The sequence below is a fragment of the Leopardus geoffroyi genome, chromosome A1 (assembly GCF_018350155.1).
Source record: "Leopardus geoffroyi isolate Oge1 chromosome A1, O.geoffroyi_Oge1_pat1.0, whole genome shotgun sequence".
Taxonomy (NCBI): domain Eukaryota; kingdom Metazoa; phylum Chordata; class Mammalia; order Carnivora; family Felidae; genus Leopardus; species Leopardus geoffroyi.
Window position 1 is genome coordinate 85,583,433 of NC_059326.1, and position 13,959 is coordinate 85,597,391.

Sequence of the window (13,959 nt, forward strand, 5' to 3'; positions counted from 1 at the left end):
TATCTCCATCTTGGTGACATTTTATAGACCATGAATGCCCTAGGCCTCTTCCATGCATGGTTTGAGTAGAGAAGAGGCTCATGCCTTGGGTTTCAGCTCATGTTTCCCCATCATCAGGGATTAAACAGGAGCTGGCAACTTACTGTAACACCTGAGTGTTGATGTTACTGTAAGGCCAGGATCCATGACAGGAGTCAATGCAGAGAAAATACACTCAGAGCAGTAGAGACCCTTCCACATAGACATCAGGAGAAACAGAGTCACTTTTCTGAGATCTCACCTCCTTGGGGGTTCCAACACCCATTCACTTATGCTTAATGGGTAGAAGGACAACACCACATAGTCAGGGTGTGAACAGAGAATAACTAGTTCCTATGAGAAAGCAAACATCCTGGTTTCCACTGTTTCCCTCTAATGCTGTTATCTTACTTTGCATCTTACTATGATTTATGTCAATCATTAAGCCAACTTAAGTGTGCCTTCATCCCTTGTTTCCTAAACTTTGCAAGGTTTTGTGCGTCTTCCTAAAGGTTTCTTCTGTTCTTTATGGAATTATGGTTCACTAACAGCAAACTTCTTTAAATCCTATTTAAAGATTTTTCCTATTCTCCTGAAACATACAGGAATGTGAGAGTGTGCATGTACGCATGCATGCACGCATGCATGCACACACACACACAGACTTCTCCATCTCAGTGGAAAGCAACACCATCCTTTCAGTTGCTCAAGCCAAGAATCTGGTTGACTTCTCTCTTGATTTCTTTGGCCCTCATCCAAACCATCAGCAAACCCTTGGTTCTACCTTCAGAACATATACAAAGCTTAGCCAGTCCTAACCACTCTGCTGCTATAACTAGTCTGAACTTCCATCCTCTTCCACTGAGTTGCTACATTCGGTTCCTAACATTAGCTGTACTCCAGCCCTTTGCGCATCCATTATGGATGCTGCAGCTGGGTTATCCTTCAGCTCCCAAGACAGTACTTTGCAATGACTTTCCATTCAACTTAGATAATCTTTACAGCAAAACTTCAAACCCTGGAGTATCTGAACACCAGCTCCTTACCTGATTCTGATTTTGTGTCCCTCCACATGCTTCTGTTTTTATCTTCCTCCCTCTATCCTGGCACCTAGGCTGGGTTTACATCAAACAAGGCACTTCCCACCATGGGTCTTTCTCCCAGATTAGCCCTCTACCTGTGGCTCCATTTTCCCACATATCTCCTTTACTCATCCCATTTTTTTCATTAATCCTGCTCAAATCCAATTTCTCAGTTCAACAAAACTGTCTGAATCACGTTGGAGTCCACCCAGAACCCACTCTCCCAGTCCCCTTTACCAGGCCCAATGGAGCCTTTTTTTCCAATATTGTACTTAACAATTTCTAAATGTATTCTATTATATTGTTATCTTATTTATTGTGTTTATTTTTGTTTGTTTTGCCTTTTATTGGTAGAATGTAAGCACTCTGAAGGGAGGGATATCAGTCTATTGATAACAGTATTTCCAACATATCTCAAGCACCTCAAATACTGGTTTGTACATGGTTATCACTCAATTCATATTTATTGAATAATAAATGATTGACTTTCAGGGGAAGAATTAAATCATAGATCTAAAAGTGTTTTCTAAAATGTAACATATTATACTATTATAATTATTATTTTATTATTATTACTATTATTTATAAGTACACAATCACTGTCCAGTAAAGTTTAATGTCAAGTGCTAAATGAGTAGAATCCATTTTTAGGTATACAGAAAATTTGAAAAGAAGGATCAATTTGTGAAGGTAATAAATTCTAGGAACATGATGACTTGCCATTCCCAGGTATGGTCCTATTGAGCCTCCTGTAGCTTTGATTCCCTATGACAATATGCCAATACTTTTGAATTATGCATTACCTCATATGCACTCCGTATGCCACCTTTCATACCCACTAAGGGTGTGGGGAGAATTCTGTAAAATTATATGGACTAAAACCTGTTTTTAAATTGAATCTTTCATGCTTTATGAGACCCTCTTGATCTGAGGTTCACAGAAGAGCCAACTCCAACAGCTAAAGGGTGTCTTGGGTCTCCTCTCTTCCCCATCACTTCTTACCATCATGCATGTCTCTGTTATTATACATTGGACTTTTTGTCTGGCCCAGGTCACTTTAAGGAATGACTAAAATCATAAAGAATGATTCAAAAGTCAACTGCAAACCTTAGATTCTAGTTTTTCTGAAGCTATAGCTCTCAGAGTTAGGTTTACAGTTTAACAAGACTGCATAATCTATTCAAATAACTAATTTGATAATTTCCTACTCCACCCCCTCAATCAGGTGACTGGTTTGTCAAGTGAGTTAACCAAATAAGCTAATAATTCTAACATGTTAAGAAGGTCCTGAATGAAGAAAAAAGGGAGGAGAGAGATATATGGGGCTGGTTGGACATAGGAAGTGAAATGCTGCATTAGGAGTTAGAAAGAACTTAGCAAATTTAGAGTTGTAATTTCAACTCCTAGTGTCCCAAAGGGCACAGAAATTGGGAACGCTGGGATTTATTAAACCTGTCTGCTCTTCAAGCATGGACCCCTCCATGCATATTTTCTGTGCGCTACTGGGTCCCTCTGTGGAATTGTTCAACAGGGAAGAGGGAACAATGGAGGTGGTCTGAATATGTATCCCATACATATTCTAGAAACCTACAAGTTATATTGATTCATTTATATGAAATATCCTCTTTGTTCCCTGACTCTGTAACCATATGTACTCAAAAGTACCCAAATAATCCTTTTGATAAATTCTCTAACTAGTTGATTCAAACTCGTCTGATTTTTCTCTGATATTTCTTGGCTGATTGCATGGATTCAATTTCTATTTATCTATTTACTTTAGTATTATTAAAAAAAATCCAACCTCATGATGTCATATTTGCCTCAATAAGGGCATTAAAAACATGGTCATGTATCCACAATCTAATAAAGTTAGAATTTCATAATAACTGCTCAAATTACCTCTAGGTTTTTTTTTTTCTGAAACTATAAGGTATAAGTTAATATATGCTGACATCTTCCTTTCAGATCTAAAAATAAATAAGTAAATAAATGAATTAAACAAAATAGTTCACCCTATTAGCTCCTTAAATTAATAATAAAATGTATATTAGTTAATGCATTTATGACATTTTTCACTAAGACAAAGAGTTCTTTGTCATCATATATACAATTTTTAGTAAAAAAAAAAAAAGGTCAAAATTCTTTTGCTAAGGAGGAAAAAAGGAAAAAAAAAAAAAAAAACATGATCTTATTCCATGTAGTATGGAACTGAATAGTCCTCAATTGTTTTTCAGGCACATAAAAATTCTTGGTAACAGGGGAGCAACTGGCCCATCAGGATTTATGTTTATAAAACAACAATGAATTGAGGCTTTAGTTTTACTTACATGAAGTAATAAATCTTTTTTTTATACAAGGGACAAATTATCATGGTACTCATCTTTTGTCTGGACCTTATGGGAGATTGAACACAATGTGATAGATATCTACAGCACACCTCAGTGTATGTACTAATGACCCCTGTGGGCTCAGAAGTTTTCCCAGAGCTTAAGGCTGTTGATGAATCAAGACCACCATTATAATACCTCCCCAGTCTTTCCTCAGGAGAGCTACATCATACTATCATTGCCCTCAGCATAAATATTGTGGTCAATTGCATTTAAAGAGGAATGAGCCAAGCCAAGGAGAGGTGCTTTCATTTCCTCCACATTTGGAATTACACCTGGCTAGAACACCCATGTGAACTCAGTAGTCATGGAGAGGGCATTGTAAAATCCCATGGAGGTCCTCCACCTAGATCTGTACATTCTGACTTCTGACTTTTAGTGGAACCTGGTGCACACAAATAAAGATGGTGAGTAGATTTCTGGATTTAGGGACTCAACTCATAAATCTACAGTTATCTTTTGGTTTGTTTAAAAAAAGCTGTATGATATGAATCAAAGGAACACAAAAATATAAAATGAGGAGTATCCTCCTTGCTCTTGGAAAGTTTATGGATTATGACAGACAGACCAAAAGAAAAGCTACACATAAGCACATACATCACAACTCATGTTATTTAGCTATAATAGAGCAATAATCTACCAATACAAAATCATTTTAAAAGATAAACAAGTAAAAGTGCTAAAGAGACAAATATGAAGAAACACAATATACAAATTCCCCCCCTTTTTTTTAATGTTAGAATTGGTGTCAAGGAAGATAGATTTCTCAGGCAGACATGAGAAAATGAGATCTGAGATGGGAGTTTCATTTTGGGGGAGAAAAAAAAAGACATTGAAAAGGGTGTTCTCAGCTTCCAGGAGGGAGATGGGGAAACGTCATCCCTTGCTTGGGAAGATATAAGCCTGAACCATTCCTGCATCAAAACATCAATCCTAGTCCCTATCATCTGCCATTGCAGCCACTTTTTGTGAGCTTAAAACTCTTTATATGGATGCCTGGATGGCTCAGTCAGTTAAGATTCCGACCTTGGCTCAGGTCATGGTTTCACCTTTCTTGAGTTCCAGCCCCACATTGGGCTCTGTGCTGACAGCTCAGAGCCTGGAGACTGCTTCCTCAGATGCTGTGTCTTCCTCTCCCTGCCCCTCCCCCATTCATGCTCTGTCTCTGTTTCTCAAAAATGAATAAATGTTAAAAAATTTTAAAACTCTTTAATCTTTAAAAATACTTTGTAAATAAACTAAAATCTTTGATTATATGACCATCTGCTTTCCAGGAACTGAAAAAAGTACAATTTCTTTGACTTATGGTTTCAGTGTGGGCATTTTTGCCATAGAATGGTGCATTTGGATACAATGGTATTTCCAGTGTTTGACCAGCACCTACTGGGAGGAATGTATTTTATTCTTTGGTACACACACGCTGCCAAATACACAAGTTAAGCGGTTGTTTTACAAGGTAATAGTTCCCTTTGTGCAGGTGAGCTGCTCTTTTATTTCCAATTCCACACAAAATTATGTCTGAAAGACCAAATCTTTAGTGTGTGGGGAGAGGTCAGGTCTCTCCAGTTCAGAGTTTGATACAGCCTTTCAGTTTCTCTGGTTTTGTTCAATGAAGAGGAAATGCTTCTCCAGGGTAAGGCAAACCTGAAAGGCCATGTTAAGCAATTCATTGTTTATTCTTTTGAGCTGTGTCCATGTATAAATGATAAAATGATAGATGTTGCCCAATCTCTCTCCTCACCAGGAGAATAATGACAAATTCACGTAACATACAGTGAAATTTGCTATGTGCAGGAACAGGTGCACAATTAGGTTAAATATGAAGATATTCACAGTGGTTATAGAAGGCTGTTATGAAGAGAAAACTGCATTGGGAGGTGGGGAAGGTGGGGAGGTTGTTCATGCAGAACCAATATGCTGAGAATGATCTCTACACAGAGAAAAGAAAACTGATTCTATTCCTTTCAAAGTTTGAAATTAAAGGAAGAAAATATTTGTCCCATCCCCAGAACCATTCAGAAAATGACCATATTCCATATTCCCCATGAGAGACCTGTTTCTTCCATGGAGAGAAGTGTGTGCTAGCAGCTGGCCTCGTGGACCCTCCTTGTCAGAGCCCCAGGGGCAGGACAAGTGACTTCTGTCTCATTCTAAAGACAAGGAAAGAGTGGTGCCTGGGCGGCTCAGTCTGTTAAGTGTCGGACTTCAGCTCAGGTGATGATCTCATGGTTTGTGAGTTCAAGACCTACATTGGACTCTGTGGTATCTGCACAAAGCCCACTTCCGATATTCTGCCCCACCCCCTGCCCCTTCCTCACTCCCTCCGTCTCTCTTTCTCAAAATAAATAAACTTAAAAAAATTAAAAACCAAAAAGAGGCAGCATCCTGGTTAAGAGCTGGAATGGTGTGACAATAACATTTATTCTGAGTTTCCATTGTTGCAAGTCTTTTTGTGAAGTCATTCTTGCCTTCCCATAGAAGATGTGAACACAGGTGCAGTGGGGGGCTCAGTAGGTTAGCGACAAACTCCTGATTTTGACTCAAGTCATGATCTAGTGGTTGGTGAGATCCAGCACCTTGCTGGGCTTCAGGAGACAGTAAGAAGCCTCCTTGGGATTCTCACTCTCTGCCTGCCCTCTCTCTCTGCCTCTCTCTCTCTCTGCCCCTCCCCTGAGCTCCCTGTCTCTGTCTCTCTCTCAAAATAAATACATAAACTTAAAAACAAAGTTGTGAAAACGATTCAGGAGATTAGAACTCAAGTTATTTTGAAAGACAAACCCATGCCCTTTCATAAGCATATGGCTCATTTTCTGCTCCTCTTTCTACTGTTCTCTTATTTCACAGAAAACATAATTTTAGGACCATGAAGTTGTGCAGCTGTTTGTTATAAAACACTGACACCATTACAATGATTGAAAATTTGTTCCTGCCTTTCTTCCTACATCATGCCTTTTTTAGTTTGTTAATAAAATCAGATTTTCTTAAGTCAGATGGGACAATGATCTCTCTAAAGGAGGAATGACAAAGTTAAAAAGACATATTAACAAATTCAGAAAAATAATCATAGGGGAATTTCCTAAATATTACATTATACTAAATACATGCATGGGCATGTGTCCTATCTAATTTCATAATTCATGATTATTGATGATTATTTAATAAAGAAGGAATCATGTACAAATGAAAGCCTTGTTTAAAATGCATCATACTGTTGAGAAGTAGGTCTTTTCAACAATTCAGTGCATACTTCCAGATATTGTTTCTATTTTAATGTACACTTTATACATAGAAAAATATATACTACATAGAGTTTGTGACCAAAAAATGGCATCAAGGTACATATAATCTGATTATACATTATATTTCACTTTTCACTTGTTTGAAATTAATCTAGGTTTTGGAAAAAAAAATTGCAGGTGAAGTTATGTACCTATACTTATTTTCATTTAGTAGTTGTTTCTAGTTCATAAAATTATCATTTTTAATCATTTCAATAACTTTAAACATATTTTTCTATTATCCATTTCAATCAATGTTATACTAAAGTTTCTTGATTTTTATTTACATAATGTGGGTTAATAAATGCAAAATAGATTGCTAGATTCACAATTAATAAGTCAGAAAAATAACATGTAATTTTAAATTTTATAATAGGTGTTTCTTTTGTTAAAATTACATATACAACCTCAAGATATATGTGTACTTTTAATTAATGATCTTTATAAAGGTTGTTCCAAAGTTAATATTCCAATTTATTCCTATCAAAAGTTAATGAGTTTATTTCCCCACACTTTCCCAGCTGTGTATGTATCACACCTTTAAATACTTACCAATCTAAAAAGTAAATAACTTTATATGTTATACTCTTAGTCATTAGTGAGAATGATTTTAATATTTTTAAATCATGTTTTGTAAATCATTTGTTTTCCTGTGAACTTCTTCAAGTCGCTGCCTATTTTTCATTACATGTTTTTTCTCCAATTTCTTGAAAAAAATTTGCTAAACAAGGTAGCCTTTCAGCTGTCATATTGAATTGCTCTAGTATTATCATTATTCCTTATGCTTTGTATTAGTATTTTCTGTGGTAGGATTCCTTATGGATTTTTTTAAAATATGTAATCAACTTTGTTTGTATTTTGCTTCATATCTTTTGATAGTTGCAACTTGTTTAGTGAGATCTAAGATAATCAGGAAAAAAAGAGAACAACTACAATTCTTTCCTATATAGTAGTTTTATCTTTTTAAATAAGTTTAAATAAGTTTTTATGGTAAGTTTTTATGAAAAGAATGAATGAAGGATATATGGTCTACCCACTCCAAATTCCTTGTCATTGATCATGTTTTAATTATTGCATTTCCGTAGTATGTCTGGATGTATATTAAGGATAGTTTCCTCTCACTAGACTTTTTTTTTTCTTCAGAATTTCCTTGACTTTTCTCATGGGCTTATTTTCCCATTCCCTATTTGTATAACACATAACCTTTATGTGACATACATATAAACTTTCATATTTATTATATTTCTTTCATATTAAAAAAATCCCAAAACTTACCTGTAAAATAAATAAGATAGTTTAATTATTACAATTTTAGATGAGAAAACTATAAAACAGTAAATAAACATTCTAAGGTTTCATAATTGTCTCTTCTTGGCTAAAGGATTGTAACATGGGAGATTGGAGTTATAGCCCAAGATATTTTAAATCTATTCTTCTATATTGATCTGCAAGAGTTGTGGTTTATGTTCTCAAAAATGCTTTGCTTTGAATGTGATTCATTCTTGGAATTGCAATTTGGTAGATGTTTCTACACACATATGTGATTATCACATCAAAGTTTTATTATTTGTTGCATAATATTGTGATTTTTCCCTTCAAACACTGTATAATACTTTGGAAGAAAAAATACTCTATTTCTTGAATACCATACCCAAATGAGAGAGAGCAAGAGAAAGAGAGGGAGAGGGGTAGAGAGGGAATAATTTTATGTGGATGTTGCTTTACTAATATTCTATTGTCTTATACATTATTTATCTACTCAGGTGCTGTAAAATTTCCTCAATAATAGTACTGAAATAAATGAGATTTACCTTTTGAATTTTTTTTCAATGTCTATTTATTTTTGAGAGAGAGAGACAGAGTACGAGCGGGAGAGAGGCAGAGAGAGAGAGGGAGATACACAGAATGGGAAGCAGGATCCAGGATCTTAGCTGTCAGCACAGAGCCCAATGTGGGGCTCGGGCCCACAAACCGTGAGATCATGACCTGAGCTGAAGTTGGACACTTCTCCAGCTGAGCCACCCAGGTGCCCTGAGATTTGCCTTTTGGATAAAGAGTGGATGATGTATTCTGCATATAGTGGAGATATTCTAAATACTATTAATTGGTTATTGTGAGGCTCCATCTGGGACCTTTGAGATTTGAGCAGGAACTTAGGAACATTTTCCTGTCACTGGAATTAGAATCAATTCCAGCAGTAAAGGAAGAAGGTTCTCAGTTCCATTCCCTGGGTTCCAAACCAGCTCTGCTCCTTTCTAGAAAATGATAATTTGCTTAACACATATCTGTGTCAGTTTCCTTTTCTGTAAGTCAGGAATAAAAAGAGTGCCAACTGCAAATCATTGTAGTTGGAGGTTAAATGAGTAAATAAATGTAAAGAAGCACAGAAGAATGTTTGGCTCATTGTAAGTGTTCCCTTATAATGGATATAAGTATTATTAGTATCAATATTCCTCTCAGGTGCAGTAGAGATGGATGGGACCAATGACAGCACTCAGGGAAATTTCATCCTTTTGGGGTTTTCTGACCATCCCCATCTGGAGAGGATCCTCTTTGTGGTCATCTTGATTGCATACCTCCTGACCCTTGTGGGCAACACCACCATCATCCTGGTGTCCCGGCTGGACCCCCACCTCCACACTCCTATGTACTTCTTCCTCACCCACCTATCTTTCCTGGACCTCAGTTTCACCACCAGCTCCATTCCTCAGCTGCTCTATAACCTGAATGGCCATGACAAGACCATCAGTTACACAGGCTGTGCCATCCAGCTCTTCCTGTTTCTGGGTCTGGGTGGTGTGGAGTGCTTGCTCCTGGCTGTCATGGCATATGACCGGTTTGTTGCAGTCTGCAAACCCCTGCACTACCTGGTGATCATGAATCCACGTCTCTGCATGGGCTTAGTGTTGGTGGCCTGGGGCTGTGGTGTGGCTAACTCCTTGGTCATGTCCCCAGTCACCCTGCAGTTACCCCGCTGTGGGCGCCACAGTGTGGACCACTTCCTGTGTGAGATGCCTGCCCTGATTCGGATGGCCTGTGTCAATACAGCTGCCATTGAAGGCACTGTCTTTGTCCTGGCAGTGGGCATTGTGCTGTCACCTCTAGTGTTTATCCTGGTGTCCTACGGCTACATTGTAAGGGCTGTGTTACAGATTCAGCCAGTGTCAGGGAGACAAAAGGCGTTTAACACCTGTGGCTCCCATCTCACAGTGGTCTCCCTTTTCTATGGAAACATCATCTACATGTACATGCAACCTGGAAACAGCTCTTCCCAGGACCAGAGCAAATTCCTCACCCTCTTCTACAACATTGTCACACCACTCCTGAACCCCCTGATTTACACCCTCCGAAACAAAGAGGTGAAGGGGGCACTGAGGAGAATGCTGCTGGATAACAGAAGGGTAGGAAAGGATTAAGTGAGAATGAAAGACCAACATCTCAATCTGGCTGTCACTCCATCAGGGGCCAATGATGGCATCTGGAACTGTTGGAACAGACCAGACAATAATCTTAATCTATTCTTCCCAATTTATATAACTTTTCTTAGACTTCTATAACTGTTTCAGTTCCAATACTATGTTTTAATGAGTGAACTGCACAACACATAGCATTCCAAAACCACCAAATGATCTATCAAACAGGTCTGAAGAACAATGTGTGATGAATAGTTATAAAGATGAGTTTTCACAACTTATACAAGAGTGCCAAATAGAAAACTACTTTTCATAATCAGATTTTTTTTTCTTTTTTGTTGTTTGTTTTTAATTGGTCAACTTTCTGGTTTTTTTTTTGGTTTTTTTTTTTTTTGTTTTTTTGTCAGAATGATCACAGATTGATCACTTCTTTCACATGACAGCCATGCAATATGGGAATTTAACACATTGAGTATTTTTTTTTCAAATTCTCATCTGAAGCCTTTCATCAAATCATATTTTTTCTACCCTTTGTCCCCCAAGTCGGGTTTAAATTTTAGATAAACCAAGAAGTTAACTTGTACAAATGACATGTGGGTCATTCACATCTTAATGTACTATTATTTCTCAAGTATGTTTTTATTTCATTGGTGAGAAAAACCTGATATTTATTAAGTTCCTACTATGAGTCAGGTGCTCTTAATTCATCTAATCATCTCCACATTTGTCAGAGATCAGCATGATTATCATTATCTTTATTTTTACCTATGTGGTACTTGAGACTTCAGGTTAAATCATTTGCTCAAGTAGAAATGAACCAGAGATTTACTCCAAGTTTTGTCTGACCACCAATTCCTGCTGCTTCTACTGCTACAAGAATGTTTAGAGAGCAAAAATCCTTAAGCATTTAAATTGTCAAAAACCCTGTAGGTCTAAGGAGCATGACTTATGTAATACAGAGTGTAGGGGACAAAAAGTTTCCTGGACGTTTTTCATGTCCCTGTCTTGGTCTGAAAATTAAACTGACAAAGATATATTAATTAGAGAAAAGCAGACAAATTTGTTTGATGTAAGTTTTATATGACATGGGAGCTTTCATAAGGAGGTGAAAACTCCAAAGTATGATTGTCATGCTAGATTTGATAAAGAGTAGACAGTGATGGAGAAATACGATAGGATAAGTGGAGATATGAACAAAATTTAATAAACAGGGGGAACCTTAACAATGCCTGTGTCCTCATATTCATTTCAGGGTCCCTCCCTCTTGGAAATAAAGATGTTCCTTTCCTCCAGGAACAGGGAGGCCTCCCACATGAGGATCTTCTGACCTGCTTCAGGGAGAAGATCAGAAAGTCCTTCCTCCAAAGCCATTTCACAAATTCCTTTATCTCAAAACATTCAGTACACCAAAGTGCCATATTTTGAGGTAGTGTGTACTGAACCCCATCATGGGCTTCTTCCACTTAATGTGCAAATGAATTCTCTGCAATCTTACTAACATGCAGATTCTGATTTAGGTGGTCCTAGGACAGGCTTGGGATTCTATATTTCTGCAAACCTCCCAGCGGATACCCTTATTCACAGCTGACCCTCAGACCACACTTTAAGGACATAGCATAAAGATCACCCTCAGCTCTTTTTGCAAGCATTTGGAGAGCAGACACATTCTAGAATAAGCTGAGATGGGATTCATAGACTAAGGGGAGATAAGATGAGGAGGAAATGAGGAAAAGAGCCTGGCTGAGGGATATCCTTACTTCCATTCTCAGTAACTAAGTTTCATATTCTTCCCTATTTCACAATGACCTGTCATTCCCACCCTCACTTTCTAACATCCTTTATTCTCTCACCTCATCTCATTTCAAATGGCACCAGCCCTAGTGAGGATCATTTAATTGTGGAAAATCCAGGGCCTCTTGGAAGAAGGCATACCATGTTTCAAGGGGATCCCTATCTGAATATTCAAAACTGCTGTTTTAAAGAAGTAGTGGTATCAATAGCTTGATGGGAGTTATCTGTAGGAGAGTTAGGGTTTCCTCCCAATGCCTCCTTGATACACAGTCTAAGGGGGTAATTTAATAGAGAATTGAGAAGTGGCCCCAGGACTTCTGCAAACCCATATTCTTTTTTTTTTCTTTAAAATTTTTTAAATGTTTACCTGAGAGAGAGAAAGAGAGAGAGAGTGTGCACATGAGCAGAGGAGGGGCAGAGAGACAGATGGAGATACAGAATCTGAAGCAGCCTCCAGGCTCTGAGCTGTCAGCACAGAGCCTGACATGGGGCTTGAACTCAAGAATCACAAAATCATGACCTGAGCCGAAGTCCGACACTTAACTGACTGAGCCACCGAGGCATCCCTCCCATATTCTTTTCTTAAGTTTTTTTTTTTAATATTTATTTATTTATTTGTTTATTTATTTATTTATTTATTTATATTTTGAGAGAGAGAGAGAGAGAGCAAGCAGAGAAGGGGCAGAGAGAGAGGGAGAGAGATAATTCCAGGCAGGCGCCCCACTGTCAGCACAGAGTCTGGTATGTGGCCTGAACTCATGAACTGTGAAATGATGACCTGAGAAGTCAAGAGTTGGACATTTAACCAACTGAGCCACCCCACCCCCTGTAAAAACAATACCTTGCTGGATGCCCTGAGTGAACCTGAGGAGCAGCCACATGGGCTCTGAAGTTGCCATGTTTCTATCTCTGGAAAAATGTACCAGAGGGAATAAAGAAGGTTTGCATAACTCTAAGAAATAAAAGTAGTCCTGTGCACTGTGGTGAGTAATTTTTGTTGTTTCCTCTATTAAGAGCAAAACCCAGTTGAATACATTTTAAGGATCTTATTGGCTTTATTCAGTGACTCGTAAATTGGACAGCATTCAATCTAATAGATAGAAAGGTGCTCCAAAGAGCTGTGCAAAATAAGAGGCTTTTATAGGCAGAAGAGAACAGGAACAGGGAAATCATTCTAGGCAAAAGTGAACTGATTATTGCAAGATTGCTTTCCTTCAAGAGATGGCAGAGGCTTCTCAGGCAGATCACCTAAGGAATGCTGACCAGGCAATTTCTGGTTGGCTGGTGAAAGTTTTGATCTCTGAGAGACGTGAAACTCCAGTGAATTTTTGTTATTTAACAGATTTGGGTCAGTGATGGTGGGATCCAAAGGAAAGTTCTCACAGTGTTTCCATTTGGGGACAATGGGAAACACAGGCATGGTGCCTGTGAACCTTTTGAGTTGTTTTCCTCACCATTTCTGAGGGCTGTAGGTAATTACGTTCTTCTCAGTATTCTGCTCTTTTTGCATCAACCTCCTTAAATGGCTTTCCAGTCAGTTCCCCATTTGTTTGAAATCATTATTTCCACATTAGGAACTGCAGAAAGGTTAGTCCACAATTCTCCATTTGATCGGAAACCCTCTCTTCTGTCCCTATCCCACATTGAGAACTGCTGGCTGCAGTTCCTCATTTGTTTGGACTCAGTCAGCAGTCGTTATTTGTTAAGTTCTGCCTGTTCAATCCATTCCCCAGTCCCAAATTCTGAGAATTGTTGGCTGTGCACACAGGGACTTCTCTTGGTCAGGAGACAGTAACATCACTTGGTTACTGTGATAAGTAAGCCCACTGACCCAATCAAAGTAGGAATGAGGAGACTCAGAGCACAGAGAAGCAAGGCTTTAATCAACTTTCTTGTAAGAGCAGATGTCTGATGGACAGGCAAGCTGGGGGCAGTTATGGGAGGCAACTTATCTCCTAGTATGCAAGTCCCTCCCCTGATTCCTCAATGG

The 13,959-nt window shown here is 38.2% G+C and overlaps 1 protein-coding gene across 1 annotated transcript; it reads left to right on the forward strand.

The window, feature by feature from the left end:
• The first annotated feature begins 9,236 nt into the window (after positions 1 to 9,236).
• On the forward strand, positions 9,237 to 10,181 carry LOC123598215 (olfactory receptor 2W3). Its single transcript, XM_045478286.1, has one exon. It carries the CDS (start codon positions 9,237 to 9,239, stop codon positions 10,179 to 10,181), a length of 945 nt encoding a protein of 314 aa, XP_045334242.1.
• Positions 10,182 to 13,959: the final 3,778 nt, after the last annotated feature.

Bases quoted from the DNA above. Each gene is read 5' to 3' on its own strand.
- LOC123598215 (XM_045478286.1), top strand. From the start codon at position 9,237: ATGGATGGGACCAATGACAGCACTCAGGGAAATTTCATCCTTTTGGGG.